Source organism: Erpetoichthys calabaricus, chromosome 8 (assembly GCF_900747795.2).
Source record: "Erpetoichthys calabaricus chromosome 8, fErpCal1.3, whole genome shotgun sequence".
Taxonomy (NCBI): Eukaryota; Metazoa; Chordata; class Cladistia; order Polypteriformes; family Polypteridae; genus Erpetoichthys; species Erpetoichthys calabaricus.
The window spans coordinates 73,591,145-73,610,637 of record NC_041401.2 but is presented as its reverse complement, the minus strand read 5'-3'; the positions used below and the strand labels follow the sequence as shown (position 1 = coordinate 73,610,637).

The window sequence follows — 19,493 nt, the reverse complement described above, 5'->3', positions numbered from 1 at the left end:
TGACTCTTGACTCTCGGGCGGGCGCCAAGGTTGCAGTGCGCATGCGCCTCGGTGCATCCGCCGTGCATAAATTAACTGTGGTTTAGTAAGATAGATGCTTATTGAAATCTTGACTTACAGCACATATTTTTTTTTTTTTTCAAATTATAATCAGAACCATAGTTTTTTATTTTTTTTATTCCATTTAGTAACTAGTAATGTATTTCTGTATGGCCAGAAATTTCTGCTTTGTTCAGCTATTGTAAATGTATTTCTGTATGGCCAGAAATTTCTGCTTTGTTCAGCTATTGTACTTTTATTGGACACTTGAAATATATCCACATTCTTTCCAGGATATGACAATAACATGTATAATTATGGAAATGAGGTGTTGCTCTTCCATTATCTTTTACTCAATGGACCATTAATTTTATTTAGCGAGACCTGGATTAGGCAGGAGTGAGAATGTAAAATATAAATATAATTTAAATGTAATTTTTCTTTGTTTAAATTTACAGCAAACGTAAATGATCAAATATCCCTTATCAAGTTTGCAAATAATACATGAATTTACTGAAAATAAAAGGTTAAAGTAAAAACTGTTTTTTACAATAGATTAAGCATAAAAATATCTATTTTGAAAGTTTTAAGTGTTAACTTTATCAAGCCACAGTGAGTTGTTCAGGGTGTACACTCCTGACACTTTCAATGAGGAAATATTATCATAAGGAGTGGTTGTAATTGCTCTCTTTTACTTTCATCCTAGGATCAGTGTTGGTGGAGATGCAGCTCGCTGAGGAATTTTGCTTCTTTTTTCTTTAGTGTAAAATCCAGGAAATTGCCACCTTTTCCTTTTCCATTTTGTTTGGCAGCATTGTTGATGTCATTATTTGCTTTACAAATTCCAAAAGACTGTAAGACACCACAGATACCATTGTTTAGCTGGTGGTTTTAGAAATATAAAGAATAAACTGACTGTAATATTATGGATGACATTGATAGTGATGAGACGCTGATTTTGGATATGGTAGAGGGACAGGTTCCCTCACAGCAAAATGACTTGGTGCTACTCTCCAAAAATGATGCACAATATGAGAGTGAAGAGATCATTATGGACACTCCACCTAAGGATAGAAAACAGCTGTTGATAGTAACACCTAAGTCAGATATGATATCCTCTGCTGTGGATCTGTCAAAGAGGTAACTTTTTATTTTTATTTAATATTTTATTTATTTTTAAGAATTAGAGAATGCTGTTCTAAATTCATGTGAATGCAACACTAGAAGTTTACTTCAAAATAAATATTAAGGTGGTCTCAAGCTCAAGAAAAATAAAGGCATACCATTGACTGTATTTAGGTGGTAATGGTTGTACATCACTTGTAAATACTGGCACAATTTTTTCAATAATTTTCCAACAAGAAAAGTAAAGCTTTGTAAATATTATAACAGAAAATATTAGATGAACAATGAAAAAACACTAATTAAAGAGTTTGTGTCTGATCCCCAACTTTTAAAAGGTATGGGATGCACATACACTGTGAAAGACTCCTGGACATAGCAGATTTTTTTCAGAAAGCTTTGTCCATATTAAAATGATCTTGGCAGTACTAGGTGCATGGAAGGAAACTACCCTTGGCAGGGTACCTGTACAACCCAGGGCACTCCGTCACACACACACACACACACCTTTACAAGGGTTAGTTTGGAATTTCTAATTTACCTAATAACACATATATGGAGAGAAAGTTTAATGTCTACAATGAATGCAAGTGAGTGTGGTATTCAAACCCACAATGCTGGACGCATGAAGCACAGCACTAAGCACTTGATATACAATTTAACTAAATAAAACTACTTACATTTATGCCAGCAAGAACTTATGTTACTCTACCTATGCAATAATTTTAGTAATATGCATTTTTTTAAAGAAAACTATGATTTCTTAATAATCCCAAACATATTTGACCTCGGGGACCTTTCATAAGTAATAATTGGGTGAATGATTGTCTTTATTATACTACATAGAGCTGTGCTTCCCACAATAAGAATTATATTTTGTTTTCTCAGTGACAGTTCAGATTCAGACAGCAGCTTGTTTCTCACACAGTGTGTGCCACAGCCAAAAAGATGTTCAGCAAGAAGGGTTGCAAGCACCACATTTGGCACAGCCAGCCCGATCAATCTTAGCAGGAGAAGTAGTTCTAGTAAGAGCAGTGAAGAGGATGCCATTCTACCACAGAGACCTCTGAAGAAGAAAAAAAAGAAGACTCCAAGTGTAAGGCTGAAAAACAGACATCAGTTTTCCATCAGTTCGGCAGAACAGAAGAGGCGGGTAAAATGGAGGGGCTTAACTTTTCCTTTTGTGGAGAACAATTATGGGTTAAAGCATTTGCCATTGAAGATGGTGTTGACGTACGAGGTATGATTAAAAAATGTTATCATACTTGCAAAAATGTTAACTAGTTTAAAATGTTACATTTTTATCTTGTACCATGCAGTCAGAAGGTCTTTTGTAAGGTAGTAAACTTTACTGATTTTTCAGTAGTTTCAAAAATCTACTGAAAATAACAGGGAGTTGTTACTTGCTAAGCTGGTGTAAAAGTCATTATCTAGAAGAAAGATACAATTCTGAAAAAATATTTTGTGACCTTCACTCATGACTTGTTTAGAAATTCAAGCAGACAGTATCTTTTATTCTAGTCAGTCCGGTGGAAAGACTACAGAATTATCTGTGAAGCTGACTTTAGGCAGGCTGATTAACTCGCCTTACATTCACATTTTTAGGATCCATGCTGGACTGTTATTTCCAGCATATATGTTTTTTTTTCCTATAAGTTATTTTGACATGCATAAAGGTTTTTATATAATAGGGAATTTACTTTAGTCATATTTCTGCTTTTACACTTACAGATTTTTCCAAAGTGATTTGATGTAATTGCATACATTTTCCAACATTTGTTTTTACATTTGCAGCAAGCAGCACTTTTTGGATTTTGCATGAACATGAAAGAAAAGAAATTCCAAAACCACTTGCAAGTATCTCTGAAAAATTTGACCTTTGGAAAAATGAAAGAATCGGTGATGATCCAAAAACACAAGTGTTTGGATGACAATATCCCTATCTCCCCAATAGAGCTAGAGTAAGTTGGATTTAATTAAGAACAACAGTGAACATACAAAAACACAGATTTATTTCCTCAAGTTTTATCATGTATCTGAATGATTTTCTATTATATTTTTATCTCACTGCTTTAAATTATATCTGTGCCTGTATTTTACTTTGTTTGAGTGAAAGGGGCTATGTGAAGTTATGATTGCCCTGTTGGTCTTTGCAGCCCTTAATCCTTGATGCAAACTTCGTCCTGGACGCTGTTTATGTGAAGTTTCCGTGTGAGTAGTCCAGTCTCCATCTACCACCATGCCCCTTAGATATGTATTATTTGGCCACTCTAAATTATTATTTGTTTGAGTGCATGCCTGATTGGGGACTGTGATTAATTAGCCCCCATGTCTAGGGCTGATTTCTGCAGACAGTATGAAGATAATTCTCCAGGCCTCAAACCCTATTCAGCTGATTAAGCTGGATCAATGACAGATAGAATGGACATGAGGTTCATTTAATTATATTGTACTGTATATCTTTTGATAATCAATCATATGTACTGTATCTGTATGTGTGTGAGGATGCTAGACTGTGGATGCAAGGAAACAAGAGATTCTTATTTTTCCCAGTAATGTCAGATGTACATTATTTCAAGAGTCTTTATTTCTTTAAGCTGTCTGTGGCTTTCCTTACTCTATCAAGGTCTCTCTCCACCATGCATGTCTTTAGAATACCTAAACCTCAACTGTAAGTCATACTTTCGTTTTCCACAGATTGTTTGTTTATTGAATATATTCTCTACACAACAAAAAATTCTAATGCAAAAAATTCAGAGAATTTGGCCTTGTAGTATTTCTATAAATACCATAGAAGAGCCTGATTTCAGAACAACAAAATAATATGAAATAGTCCAAAAGTATAACTTCTCATGCAGCAAATATTGGCCAGTGTTTAAAATGTGTATAGTTTTTGCTCATTTCAACTATTTAATATTATATTTTGCATTCATATATGTGTGTGTGTGTATATGTAAAATTATAAACTTTTGTAGTATTTTGGAAAAACACATTTTTTAATTTATTTCCTCTTTTTTTTTTTCCCTCCCCTTCCCTGGCTAGAAATACAACGGTTTCTGAAGATGCTGAAGAGCAGAGTGATGTAAAAATTGTTGTAAGTTGACTTCTTTTTATATATAAATACTAGGGGATTCGCCCCCTGCTCACTTTGCTCGCCAACCCCCCCTGGCCTGCGCTACGTGCCAGCCACTTCGCGTCTCTACCACTTGTGTTGTGAAGAGAGGGGATGAACGCACCTCAAGGAGATATGGTCGCTCCTCCAAAACCCCCTCATAAACGGTGATACAATGGGAAACAAATACAGTTTCTCTTTACTCGATGAGCTGCTGGCTTGCTGCTGCTGCCGTGCCGCGTGATCTACATCTTGTGCGGCGCTTCGAACAATTAAAAGCCTGTACAGCAGCTGTCCTACTCTTTGTCTTTTATTTCTGGCCCCAGGCATGGTTAAATCTTTTGGCACAATGTCTCGTCTCACGGGACGTGAGTTCTTGATATTTTTTAGTTTATAATTTAAAAACAGAATAAGAATCTGAAAATCTAACAACATCACATTAAAGTTTCGATAAATTCTGAAAAGGATGACACCAAACATATATATGTAGGTTTTAAAATAAGGCCGATTTTAAGCATGACAAAAAACATGACATAAAAACGTCACATAAAATCGTTGCACAAAATCTTGCACTTTTAGGCTTAGGATTGTATATATAGAGAGTAGATGAACAATTGTGGAATATATTCAGTGCCTAAACTGCACCATGTTAATTCAGTCTAGGCTATAAGACTTAACAAGCCAAGTTTTCTGTATATCACTAGGACATGTAGCAATTAAAAGCTGGCATGCTATGTCAAAAGATAACTTTCAAGTCCAAATTATTATTTTATAGTCATTGTGTACAATAATTTGCTATAGAAAAATGTGTGTTCCTAAGTGAAGTATTTTTTATAAACATTAAAATATTCTCTACTCTTTTGGTTAAAAATGGGGTCTGCAACGCGTCAATGCAAATGTGAAAATACAGTGCCTTACATATTACTGAGTACATCCATTTTCATGCCAAGAATATTCTCAGGTATTGATCCACAAACTGAATACTGTATAGATGAGTAGCTCATATGTACAGTAGATCTAGTGCCCTTGGATTGGATTTCATGCATGGCCATTGTTTATATGGAGTTATCACATTCCTCTTGTGTGAACATTGAATTTTATCCCACATCCCCAGACACAGGTAGATTATAGATGTGCGTATGGATAAAACTACAACTTATTTGTTTAAATCTTGAGAAAAATCTTAAACTGAGCCAGGACTCAATAACCCCTAAAAACCAAGTAGAGGGTAAACCTTTCAAGCACACATAAGGTAGCGCATTTAAATGCATAGTTTCATACATGCAGAAAACCCAACAAACAGCACTGAATGTACAATTTCTTGCAATGAAAGATCATAAAAAAATAAATGTACACATACAAATTTGAAAAGGACTCATCAATAGCTTAGCCTACCACTGTATGCACCTATCAAGGCCATTTAGGTAATGCCATTGATTCACTATCAGCTTAATATTTAACTAACAATACACTTCAGCGTAGATAAAATAAAACTGCACCAAGGCAATGCATGATGTTGCAGGGGTAAAAAACACATGTAAATGTTAAACCATTGAACTAATCAATAGAAGAGTTGAATTTAATGAGTCTAGGAACTGAATCTCTGCAGCAAACGTGCAGTTAGAATTACAGTGTGTTGCTGGCCAGGAAAAGTGTCACATTTTACATATTTTAGCCCGGCAATTTTTATTTAGTTAGTTTTTATTATGTAAAACACTTGCATTAAAAATGTATATAGATAAAATATGTTTTGAAAAAATTTTGTTGGGGGCACCAGCCTTGCCCTATACGCTCAAATTATTCTCAGCAGAAATAGTAATTTCAGCATTAATGAAACAAGCAACGGGAAACCATACCCCTGGGAATGAAATGAGATCACAGAAGAAGGCAGTCAATGAGATCAAGATCACACCCGGAACTTTTTCAAAATAGCAAAATGTTGCAAACTTTTTTTTGTGTAAAATGGAATTCGATGTTATACAATAGGTTATAATCTTAAGATGCGGATCAGTACTCATGAACATTTTTCACTGAAAAATTGATGTATTAAAGCATTTTTAGCATTCCATTGATGCCCCATCAACCTCATATTTGAACTGCAAGATAAAAAACAGTACTTTTTTAATTTATAAAAAAACTTTTCACTTAACAACAGAATTGTCCATTGCAAATTAATGCATACTCTGATTGTTGAAAAAATAACTTCAATGTGAGAAATATGTATCTTTAAACATAAGAAATAAACCTTGCATATCATCCTCACTGAAGAGCGAAAGTATTAACCACATGGGCTTTGGTATAATTTTTTTTTTTTTTGTAATCTGTGGAAATTATTATGAATTTGTTAGGATTTTTTGCTTTTTCGTGTGTTTTAATTATCCATGTATCACATAAGGAAAATAGTTATTTTTTCTAATTTTTTCCAAACTTTGTTTCAGGAAAGTAGCAATTTTATTTTTAATTCAAAAGTCTATGGGCAGAAGAATGGTAAAAAGAGAAATAAATGTGGACATAATGGAAATGATGCCTCCTCAAAAGAAATTTGTACATTATCAGACAGGAGGACTTTGGATGATAAATTAACAAGTAAGGCAAAATCGAGAAAGAAGGAACCAAGAGGCACTCAGGAGGTCAATGGTAGTAACTTGGAAAATTCAGATTTTCACAGTCTTGAAGTGACCTGTGGCAGTTTTGAAGATGCCAGAGTTAACAGTCAAGACAAGTCAACGCCAGTATCATTAGTAAATGTTAAAGAAAAAAGGCTTCCTATTAAGAAAAAGAAAAAACTGCTATGCCAAAGTGAGATCAGGGGAATGGTTATGACAATGGAGAGGTTTCATGAAAATGTTATTTCAAAGGAAGTGTGTACTCTTCAGGACAAAGACAGACAAAACCAAAATAGGGATATTGGTGAAATAATGCAACAAGAGCCAGTGACTGAATTGGGCTTGGTACAGTCTGATGATAAAGAAATGACTACAAGCAATTTTGATGCTTTGGAGGGCAATATGGTGAGTGACACATTCACCAAAAAAAGGAAAAGACAAAATAAGCATTTAACACTGGAAGAAACTAGAAGGCACATATGGAATCCCCACCTAGCTCAGGAAAGTGGTGATGGAGACAAGTTTCTTGAGAACAGAGTCCCATGTAGCACAACAGTAGAAATATCTGGGATGGAAAATAATACAGAACTGGGATTTCACCTGTTGACTGTTCAACAAGAACAAGAGGTGGAAGACACTGTTCAAAGTGGACTCAGTGAAAATGAAACTTTGATTAGTAGCACTGTGGGTAAATCTGTGAAGAAAAGGAAAATTGGGGATCAAGCTGAGGTAGTAAGTGTGCACATGCAACAAGATACTAAAACTGCAAATGGTTTACCATCCTTTGAAGATGAGTCCCTGCTTAGCAATAATGTAGAAGCAAGTAGTAAAAAAAAGAAGGTGAAAAGAGTACCTGTTTCAGATCCTGCTGATAAAGGTATTTTTAGACAGGGTGAATCTCTGCCTAACTGTAATACTGAAACACAGCCTGATGCATCAAGGATTCATGAAGCGTTAGAGAGCATTCTTGACAGTACATCATTTGAAAATAGAGATCTGCTTAATGTCAATATAGGAAAACCTGGGACCGTAAAGAATAATGAAGAACAAGAGCCTAAAATCTGTAAAGAAAAAAACAAGAAAAGGAAAAGGGTCCAGGGAGCTGAACTGTCAGACATCCAGCAAGAAGAAGAGGAAAATAACACTGCTAACATTGTGCTCAGTGAAAATGAAATGAAAATGATTAGCAGCAGCAAAAGAGAGTCTCTCAAAAAAAAGAAAAAATGGCTCGAAGCTGAAGGATTAGGTGTCCATGTGCACCAAGGTAATATAGTAGAATATGGTGATGCATCCTTCAATAACGGAACTCTGCTGGCAAACAATGTAGTTGTAACTAGTGCCAAAAAAAAGAAACCTTTAAAAGGATCCCGACAGTCATGTCCTATTGCTGAAGAATCTATGCTTAGTTCTATTAATCAAACAGCTAATGAACAAGAGCCTGAACCATCAAGGGTCTGTCAAAAGGGAGAGAGCACTGCAAATGGTAAACCTGTCAGAAACGGACTTCTACTTAATACCTGCACAGAAGAACCTGAGAACATAAAAAATAAAAAAAGGGAGTCCAAAGACATGCATAAACTAAAAGATGCTGTGTCTGTTTGTACAAAAGGAGAGAATAAAAAGAAAAGTATTCAGGACTCTGAACTGCCAGGGCAACAGCATGAGGAAGAGGTGGATGGCACTGTTAGCACTTCATTTGTTGAAAGCAACTATATAGATAAATCCGTCAGAAAAAGGAAAAAAATTAACAAATATGAAGTTTTAGATGTACAGGCACACCATGATGTTATAAGTACTATCAATGGTGCATCAATTGAAAACGAATCTCTGTTCATTAGCAGTGTTAAATTAAATAGTGGGAAAAAGAAGAAACGGGCAAAAGCAGCTCTAACATCAGATTTAAAAGAGAGTGTTGTGGCTGAAGATGATGTACTTGGGGAAAGTGTATTTTCAGTTACCTGCAAAGCTGGGAATTATACTACAAAGGAAAGGGTATATAAGCATAAACTATTAAGGCACCAGCAAGAGAAAGGTGGGAGCAGTGCTTTTGACAAACTTGAGAAGGTAAAAAACAAAGAACAGCAGCCTATTGTTACAGATGATCTAAATGACTCTGGGCCTATTGCTAGTAAAAAGGAAAAGAAAAAAAAGAAAAAGGTCCAGGATCCTAAATTATCAGAGGTCCATCAAGAAGAAGAGGTAAATGACATAGTTGATAGTACACTTGTTGAAATTGGAACTCCTTGTAAGACCAGTGCAAGTAATTCTGTCAGAAAAAAGAAAAAAAAGAACAAAGATAAAGAGCTGCACAATGATGTTCAAACTAATATTCGTGGTACATCTATTGAAAATGAATCTGTGCTTAGCAGTTGTGATGAAATAAACAGTGAAAAAGGGAAGAAAGTAGATTGTAAGTCAGAAAGTGCTGCTGCTGAAGAGGCTTTTAGGGAAAATGGATTTACACTTAGCTATAAAAGTAGAAAGTCTACTACAAAGGATAAAGCATTTAAGTATAAAATGTTTGAGAAAGAGGGACATCACACTGTTAATAATGTAACTTTTGAAGATGAACCTTCGCTTGGCTCCAGGGATGGAAAACATGGTAAGACAAAAAATAATAAAACACATGAGTATCAAGTTGTAGATGATCTAAATGACCCAGAGCCTTTTAGGACTGATAAAGGGAAAAACAGAAAAAATAAAAGAGTTGAGAACCTTCAGCAGTCAATTGTCTCTCAAGCGCAAGAGGCAGGCAACATTGCTCATAGTACATCCATTGAAAGTGGCACTATGCTTATCTGCAGTATAAGTAAGTCTGCTCATAAAAAGAAAAAACTGGGTAAACCACATGTTCTGGAAGAGCAAGCAGATATTAATGGCAATGCATTCAATGAAAATGAAACTTGGCTTGACAGTAGTGTTGGAGAAAATAGGACAAAAAAGAAGAAACCAACAAAGAAAGCTCAACCTTCAGATGCAAAGAAGACTGATGATACTGACATTTTAAGTGATAATGGATTTCCAATTTGTGGCAATATTGTAGAGTCTAAAAAAAAGAAAAAAGTACTTGAGCCTGAATGTTCAGGAGTGCAGCAACCAGGAATAAGCCCTGGTGAAGGTGAACAGTGCGAGAACAATGCAGGAAAGACAAACACCAAAAAGAAAAAAAAGAAACATAAATAGCCGTATCTCTCGCATGAGTATCCTTTCTGTGAAATAAATCTTCACTTGACCCAAGAGCAGAGCACAGAGGGAAAATAATCTGGAACTGTCTGGTTTCTAGGAAGATGGGAGCGTACTACAGTATTGTTATTGGAAAATTGAGCACACAACAGGTCACACTGAGAGGGCACACATTGGACTATTTAAAATGTTTTGGTGTCATGGTTTTGTTTATCATTCTTTAAAGGATCTGCTGAAAGGAAAGTATCTCCTGTTGCTTCCACCTTGGAATGTAGTGCAAAAAGTCTGAAAAATTAGGGAAAAGTTCAGCAAAAAGCATTAGCCTGGGCTTAAATGACATACAAGATAGGAAGAGGAAGGCTCTTCTGTTGTGAAATCATAAAAATATTATGAAGAAAATAAGCTTTAAACAACCAAGAAAAGGAAGCTTGAAAATGAATGATTGGTAAGAATAACATTTACTGCATGTGCTCGGTAAAGTATATACATTTTTACAAACAAATAAGCAGCAAACAGTAAATGTTTACATTTATGTATAGTTTGATAATTATGTGACCATACAAATAAACTTGAAAAGGATAAACCATAATCCTTTTACACAAATTATAAACTCAATTGAAGATTAGGCATGACTTAACTCTAAACCCTAAAAAAAACTTTGTTTTTTATTTACCTTTCAAAAGGTTTTTTATGTTTGAAGAGCAACAGTAATGTTAATGACAACATGTGCATATTTTAGTAATATTTAAATCTCTTTAATTTTTCTTTTAAAATAAAATGGACAAAAACTATCAATCTTTTTGTGCATTTTCATGTAATTATTAATATAATCACAAAGGGTTGTGTCAGCATGTTATGGAGACAACTGTCCTTTCTATGGGTTTACCACTTTCAGATTGTTATGTTAACAATGAGAAGTTAATGTGCTGCACATGTAACATTTTTCTGGACATTGTTGCAAAGGAAAAAAAATCTGAAATTGGCGGGAGGGGTGGGGGTTGGCTAAATGAAGCAGCACATCTGGTGTTCAAGCAGCTGCGGCAGGCACATGACACTCCTCTTTTCAGATCACTACATTGGTTTTCTTTAGCAGCACATATTAAGTTCAAATCCCTTGATGGGTGTCTACAGAGTAGTGAGTGGGTTAGGACGTACTGTGTATATATAAAGAGACACTTGTGAGGTTCGATGCTCCTTCTTTGCCCACTTTCTGCTGATGAACGACATCTGGTGATGCTACCCAGAGGTGGCATCAAATCTAAAGTGTGTAGTTCCTAGCTAGTGGAACGAGTTGTCCTCCTTCAGTCGAAACTGTGACTCCTTCCATGTGTTTAAAAGTGATTAAAGACACTCTTGTTTGGTGAATTTCTTGTCTAACTGATATTAGCTGTTAGGGTTTGTAACCTTCAAACTGTAAATCACTTGCATTTTGTTCTGAACTATTTACTTGTTGTGAGTTAATTTTGCAACCTTATCCTTTAACACTTGTTCCCAGACAGTCCCCCAGACTGATGTTTACTCATTTATGTTGACCTTTTTTGTGAATTTCTTTGGATAAAAGCATCTGCTAAGCAAATAACTATAAATGTAGATGATCTCTGTCCTTGACAAAACAGCAACAAACAGGCAACACGGTGATTAGCAGTGGAGCTTTGCCGCTACAGGACACTGGGTTCAAATCCTGGCTTTGCCACTGCTTGTATGGAGCATCCGCATTCTCTTTGTACCTGTGGAGGTTTCTCTTCAGGTACTCTGGTGTTCTTCTCACATTGCCATCCAGGTTTGGTTGCTGCCTTCATGACCCCATATTTGGATTAAACAGGTTTGAAAATACTAAAGAAATACTTTGAAAGCATTAGCAGGTGAATGTACTTTATTACATTAGGGGAAACTTATACTGTCAATGTCTGTTTTAAATGGTATTTTCCCCTAAAAGTAATTTTCTATACCAGCCATGTTAATGCCCATTATCAATGTTTTTCTAGTAGTCTGTTACTTTTTTTCTGTGCATGGGATCTTAAGCATACATTTGGGTGAAACCTATTATTTTCCTGATCTGCCACAGATCCCAACCAAGCCTCCATTTTTTTCCATAGGTGTATAACCCAACACAGTGTTTGGGTGGTTGAAAGTAGAGCCTATCCCAGCAGCCTTCGAAGCAAGGGCGGATCAAACCATGGATAGGGAGTCTGTCTACTGCAGGGTACACACAAGAACACATACAGCTACTCGCACAGTTTCAAATCAATATAAAATGCATGCCTTTAGCATGTGAAAGGAAAAATTACAGTCTGTACACAGACAAAATCTATTGTGTTTGAAAAGAACAAAAATATAAATTTACCTATGTGTTGTTACAATAGCTACCACACTGAAATTGCATTTGTTTCCTTAAAAAATAAATCTGGATATAGGACTAGATTTTGTCTTCTGTTTTTGTATCAGTATAAGTGCTGTCTATTTTCTGAGCCCATATTTTTTATGACAATGTCATGGAAAGCCACTGTACACTTAATATGCTGGTTTTGGGATAGAAAAGTAGACATGAACATGAAGACTGTGGTAAGAATTTTAAGATGAATTCCTAGTACTGTGAGGCAGCAGTGCTAACCATTGCATTATTTCACACAGTAGCTGTGCTATGCAAGCTAAAATTAAGACATTGTTTATTTTTCATATGGAAATAAAGCATCATTTATAGCAGTTTTTAAATATTTGTTGGTAAAAATGAAGTTTCTCTCTATTTTGGATTATCACAAAGGTATATGTGGGATAGCCTCTACCACTGAATAAGCCCTCTAGTCATCGAAGATAAAGAAGAACTGCTACAGCTTAAATTACTAGCATTACTGTTATCTGTGGGAGTAGTGCTGTAACAGTACAGTGACAGGCTCACATTTAATGGCTTGTAGCTTCAGGATAATTAACATGAGGGCAGTTTATAAAGTGTCATTATGAGCTGTTTAATAAGCAAAAGAAGAGGTATAAAGATAATCTGAAACTTAATATGTAGTGGATATTACAAATCTGCACACACTTACTGAAATTCCAGCTTTGGTGGATGTAAATAGTACATCATGTAAAATGTTTAACTTTTAATAACAGTACGTAGACAAAAAAATGTAAAAGGTTTAATATCCATTTTATATAAAGTAGACATAAGGCTCCATGGTCTAAGAGGTAATGCAGATGACTATGTAGAAAAAATGCTCTTATGTAATAGAGTTTTACTTAAACTGCAGGTTTAGGTGGAGATAGCTGTAGTCATTGTTCACAGAACTGAAAAGAAGGATACTAATTTAAAAAACCACAGTGTTAATAATTAAATTTATGTCAAGGGCAACCATATAAGAAGTGGAGTCTGGAAAACAGCAAACCATCTCAGTTTGTTGGCCTGTTATTTATGTACACCTTTGCTTATTTAGGAATAGATTTGAAATTTGGCACAAAGATACTTCTCATCATAAGTCAGTTTTATCATGTATAACTGCAGTCTTGTCCACCATGGGCGCAGGGTGAGTGACAAGAAATACTATACTGAGACATATTGGCAAAGAAACTGCACTAAGCAGGTTCTGATAGTGGTTAGCCTGCTACTGTTCCCACCAAGAAATGCAAGTTTGCTTCCTGCTCAAAACATCTAACTTCTTCTTTGCCCAACCATTTTCCTCATTGTTTGCATCATGGCTACAAACCACCCCTTTCTGGAGTTATTGCACCACAAGGAAAAACTAATAATATTAACTGAACTTGCCCTTGTAATCAGCTTCTTGATACGATGAGCTTCTCTTACCAGCCCAGCACACCACAGTGTAGAAAATCACACTGGCCATCACAGAGTTATAGATGTTAAGGATGTCACTTCCCACATTAAACAAACACAGACTCCTAAGGAAAAAGAGACTGCTCTGTCCTTTCATATATACATGTAGTTCCTTTGTGTTCCAAAAAACACTCCAATCTGTCATTGGACAATGTGGACAACCAAGTACTTGTAGGAGAGGACCATCTCTACATCAACTCCTTGAATAGTGAATCTAGAGGCTTTTTGACTCTGTGCAAGTCAATAAACAGTTCCTTGGTTTTGCTGATGTTAAAATGCAGACAATTCTCTTTGCACCAAGAAACAAACTTCTCCACCTGACTCCTATACTTTGTCTCATCTCCTTTATAAATACAATCCATAAATGCAGAATCTTCTGAGAATTTCTGCAAGTGACATGACTTAGTGATATGTTATAGTCTGAAGTGTTACAGAGTAAAGAGAAAAGGAGACAGGACTGTTCCTTGTAGTGTTCCAGTGTTGCTCACATTCATATCAGAAACACAGTCCTTGACTCTCACAAACTGTAGTCTTTAGGACAGTTCATTGTCCAGGGCACCACAGGCTCATTCACCTGCATATCCCTTAACAGAGATGGCTGAATGGCATTGAAGGTTCTGCATAAATCAGAGAACATCAATCCCCACAATGCTGCCAGTTTTGTCCAGGTGAGAATAAGCCTTGTGGAGCAGATAGATAATTGCATCTTCCACTCCAATCTTTGTCCGATAGGCCAGTAGTACTAGGGTATTGTAAAATGACACCTTTTATTGGCTAACTAAAAAGATTACAATATGCAAGCTTTCGAGGCAACTCAGGCCCCTTCTTCAGGTGTCATTTTGCTTGGCTTTTCTCTACATCCGATAGGCCAGGTCATCTACCACAAGAGGACTCATATACTCTTTCAAAGGTCTTAATGATGTGAAACATAAATGCCACTGGTCTGCATTCATTAGGAGAAGTAGCGCCTGCCTTATTTGCCTTATTTGCAACAGGAACAATGTAGAATGTTTTCCACAGCAGCAGCACTTTCAGACTGAACAGGTGACAGAGGACACTACAAAGTTGGTCAGCACAAGCCTTAAGAACTCGAGGACTGGATCCATCTGGTCCCACAGCTTTTCCTATGGGTAAGCTTCCTCAGTTGTCTCCTCGCTTGCTCTACAATGGAACAGAGAAAACAGATATTTTGATCAAGTTGTTAGCCAATAAAAGGTGTCATTTTGCTTGGCTTTTCTCTACATTCATAATGGCTAACACGGTACAACACCCTAGTACATCAAGTTGTTTAAAATAGTGGATTCAAATCCTAGGGTGAATACTTTCTGAGTGAAGTCTACATGTTCGCCAGTGTCTGCATATTTTTTGTTTTGTTTTTCTGGGTACTCCTTACTATTCCCATATCACAAAGAAATGCAGAAAAGATTAATTAGTGATGTTTATATTAAGTTTTTATGTGAGTGAGCCCTGCAATTGACTAGCACCCTACACAGACTTGGTTCCCACATTGTTGCCAGTGCTATTTGGGATGGTTCCAACCACCATAAACGTAAACTGAATTAAGTATGTTTGATAACGGATGGATGGACATTAAACAAACCTTGATCAACATACATCTCACATTTCCTAATCCAATTAAGTGGGTCACCTGCTCCTTAATGTTGATTTTCTCCAGGGCAGTTACCTGGAGTGAATATTGTTTTATTACTCCTCTGATGTCTACTGGCCAAAGCTACTGCTAGCACAATTTCTTTTATATCCTTACATTTTACTTCATTTGCTTGATTGACATTCCTGTATTTCTCCTTTAACAGCAGTAGAAATAAAGTAGTTACTGTATATACATATTACTACTGTATATCTAAATAGACATGGTGTGTTGTATGTGTGTTACATAGTTTTTACTTTTCTGTTACTATTTTACATGTAAATGAGTGAAGGTGCTTGGAGCTTTTTGTAAGAGGTTAAGGGGAAGTCATGTGGAGTTAGGGAAATATAAATGAAAGTGCTTTTAACATTCAGCAAAGTAATCTGCCTTCGTTGTATCACTATTGTTATTATCGAATAGGTTTTTCCATGATTTTAAAAAGAAACTTGAATTTTGGATGTTTTATTACAGGTGACACGTTGTAGCAGTCCTTTTGCCTCTCGTTTCAAGATTTGCACGCGTGAACTTAAAGGTCTAACCAAAGACGAGTAGTTGAGGATAATAGGCTTTCCAAGCCTGCTCTGTGAGGTCTGTCTGTATGTGTGTAAGTGTATGAATTAACCGTCGCTGCTGGACCTTACCAAGAGCGTGAGTGTGCCCTGTGATGGGCTGGCATCTTATCGACGGCAATTTTTTGCCATAATGTGATGGGCTAGGCTCCAGCATCGTACGATCTACGCTTGAATTACATTAAAAGAGTTTTCAGAACAGGATGCTGTATTTATTATTCCAAATATACATGTTGTGCTTTTTAGCTTCTTCGGGTTCGGGACTTTACATGATATCATTCGAGATTATCCATCAATCTAGCCGATTTTGCAACACTGTAAAGGAAAGTCGACGCGATGACGTCACTATCACGCGACTGACAAATAGCCGCATTGTTTTGGGAATCACCGTGCGCGTTATCGAAAAAGTAACATTGTTATGTGTACATACTTACACATTTACAGTAGTTTTGTTTGAGGTGAGTAGGTTCGTTTATTAAAAACGTGCCCTTTAATTCCAAAATGTACCGGCCCTGTTTACAGTTGTCTGTGCGTTTACTGGCTTGTATACATGCACTCCAGTACAGTTGTGTCTGTACAGTTTATTCCTCTTAACACTTTACATTTTTTTAAATATGTATGTAGAGGGCGGCTGTGCTTTTGAAGTAGTCATGTTCTTTTGATGTCGTGCATAAGATCCGGCTTCTCTCAATAAACGTTGCCATCATGATATCACTGTGCTTGTATCACTTCTATAACCAGACTGTCTGAATGGACACATAAAAGATGTGAAGGGGCACGTGAATGAGCTGACAGTTAGTCTCAGAGGCGCCACTGATGTAGTGAAAGAAGTACAGTAGATCCTCGTTGAAGTTAGCGCAACACACTCGTGGGTATCATACTTCAAAAATAGTGCTGCACTTACTTTGTATTTATTTATTTTAACCGGTGGTTCTTGGTTTTCTTATCCAAGACACTCCTTTATTATAGGCAGAAAGAGCTGCAGTTTAGGGGTACAGGTTGCAAAATAACTTTTAACGTTATTCTTATTTATTTATTTATGGAACGCATTATGTAATTTACCGAACTTGGCATTGTTCTATGTTTTAGAGCTTCTGGCTAAATGAAAGTTATTGGTAGGTATTCAAAGTAGAATTTGTTTAAAAGATTTGCCTCTTCGTATCTGTGTAGCATAGTTTGTTTAATAGTTATTAGGCGCCTCACCCAGAGATTACTTCTCCGTTTGTACATGTACTGTATGTGGGAGTTGCCATCCGCCAGCAAAATAAAGCTGGCTGGTTTGTGCTTTGTTATCCTGTCTGTGTTTCATTTTTGTTTTAGCCCGGCGCCTCCTTTCATCTAATATATGTGGAGTCACACTACCCACCTAGCTGAAAGGCTCCCAGAGTGTCTGTGTGTACATTTATTGTTTGACTGAGAAAATCTGAAAGGTCACCATTGTTCCCACTAGTAATTAAGTGGATAAAAATGTGATGTCTAAATTGTATAATTGCTGTGTTGAGCTAGGCAGTAGACAGACCACCCCAGAAAAAGGTACTTTCACACAGACGGTGCATCTTATTTATACAGACAGTGCTTGTTTCTCCACATGAAACAACAGTGTCACCATTTTTCTCTGTAATAATTGAATGGATAATCTTCACATAGCAATGGTTTTTCACCAGTGTTTGACTGTAGTACTGATTCTTCTGTACACAATCTTAAGATATAAAACGTGATTAGAGGGATATCCTCTGAAAGGCTGTCTTTCTCCAAAACACAGCAAAATGACAAAGCTTTCTAAGGATTTAGGAGAGTTTGTAGTAGATTGTCACTATGCAAACCTATTTTAACTGTACAGGATAGTGCTGCTTTCCTTCATTTTGCCTGTAAGTGCTTCATAGGCTTTTCTTGATGGTAGTGACCTCCTGTTGAAGGATAGAATTATTTTTGTAACATTAAATTATTTTCACTTCTTCCTTTTTTAAGGAAGGATATTCTTTTTTTTGTCTCCCGTTTTGATGATATTATCTAACTTTGCGGTTAGGGCATTGTTTAAAGGTGATATATGCTGGAAACATCATCTTAGAGTGGTATCATTTTTTCTAATGTGGCAAATGGAAATATGGACTGAATGCACTTCTTACTGGAGTATTATTACTAAGGAGTCTCACTGATGAGTATTTCATAATGTTACAGTATATGTATTATTAGATGTGTGTTTAATTTTTGTGAGAATTGCGCTTTCTGTTTCAGTGTGAAGAAGTTTTTGTTTACGTTTTGTTCTCGTCACTCTTAAAAGTCATAAAGTACCCTTCTGCATTAGAGTGTAAAGAGTTGACCAATGGAAGGATAATTTTAAATCAATATATTATTTCTCAAATTAATACTAAATTTTTGAGTCCTCATCTATTGTGAAGCTCCTGATAGATGTCATCTGGAGATGAAACACGAAAGTTGCAGCACCAGAAGATGTCAAGTGACTTGGACACTCTGCAACTGCCTATCAGTGGGCACAGGGAGAAGCTGATTAATGCTGTTAAGAAGTACCCTATCCTCATTGTTACTGGAGAAACTGGAAGTGGAAAAACAACACAGCTGCCCCAGTACTTGCACCAAGCAGGTAAAATAATACAATTCTTGAGATGGATAATATGTATGTTCTGTTCTCTCAACAACATTACTTGTAAATTTCATTCAGCATCTTGAATTGTTAAATAACTTCAGCAGTTCTGAAAGTAAGCTGTGAATAGAGTTAATTGTTTACTTGCCAAATACTGGGGCATTTTCTGCTGCTATTGTAATTCCTAAATTGTGTTCAGGATCTGAGTTCTTCAAGATATACATACACTAAGTATATTATTAGGAACACTGTACTAGTACTGTGTCAGGCCTCCTATTGCTCTCAAAACAGTCTCAGTACTTTGTGGCATGGATTCCACAAAATGTTGACAATATTCCTTTGAGATTCTGGTCCATGTTGATACAATTGCATGACACAGTTACTGCAGATTTGTCAGCTTCACATTCATGCTGCAAATCACCCGTTCCACCATATACCAAAGGTGTTCTATTAGATTCAGATTCAGTATCATGGAAGGCCCATGGAGAACACTTAACTTACTGTCATGTTCATGAAACCAGCTGGGGATGACTTTTGCTTTGTGATTTGGTGCATTATCATGCTGGAAATAGTCATTTGAAGATGGATAAATTGCGGCCAAGAAGATTATGCATGTGATCAGCAACAATCCTCAAATAGGCCGTGGCATTCAGTTATTGACTGGTATTACCAGTCCCAAAGTGTGCCAAAGAAACATTCCCTACAACATTACACAACCATCACCAGCGTGGACTATTGACACAAGGCAGGCTAGGTGCATGAATTATTGTTGTTCTTGACAAATTCAGA

At 36.3% G+C, this 19,493-nt stretch overlaps 2 protein-coding genes across 6 annotated transcripts in view; both read left to right on the top strand.

The window, feature by feature from the left end:
• The window catches only part of LOC114655663 (uncharacterized), a 28,611-nt gene extending 16,132 nt beyond the window's left edge, over window positions 1-12,479 (top strand). For all 4 annotated transcript variants that reach the window (XM_028806810.2, XM_028806811.2, XM_051930223.1 and 1 more), the window contains exons 2-6: window positions 746-1,179; window positions 2,050-2,401; window positions 2,956-3,122; window positions 4,204-4,255; window positions 6,712-12,479. In XM_028806810.2, the coding sequence (XP_028662643.2) occupies window positions 965-1,179; window positions 2,050-2,401; window positions 2,956-3,122; window positions 4,204-4,255; window positions 6,712-10,062 (4,137 nt within the window). In that variant the 5' untranslated portion in view covers window positions 746-964 and the 3' untranslated portion in view covers window positions 10,063-12,479. The remainder of the gene's footprint in view (window positions 1-745; window positions 1,180-2,049; window positions 2,402-2,955; window positions 3,123-4,203; window positions 4,256-6,711) is intronic.
• A 3,956-nt stretch (window positions 12,480-16,435) lies between these two features.
• The window catches only part of dhx40 (DEAH (Asp-Glu-Ala-His) box polypeptide 40), a 44,824-nt gene continuing 41,766 nt past the window's right edge, over window positions 16,436-19,493 (top strand). For both annotated transcript variants that reach the window (XM_051931313.1, XM_028806802.2), the window contains exons 1-2: window positions 16,436-16,560; window positions 18,502-18,704. In XM_051931313.1, coding sequence (XP_051787273.1) covers window positions 18,512-18,704 — 193 coding nt within the window. In that variant the 5' untranslated portion in view covers window positions 16,436-16,560; window positions 18,502-18,511. The remainder of the gene's footprint in view (window positions 16,561-18,501; window positions 18,705-19,493) is intronic.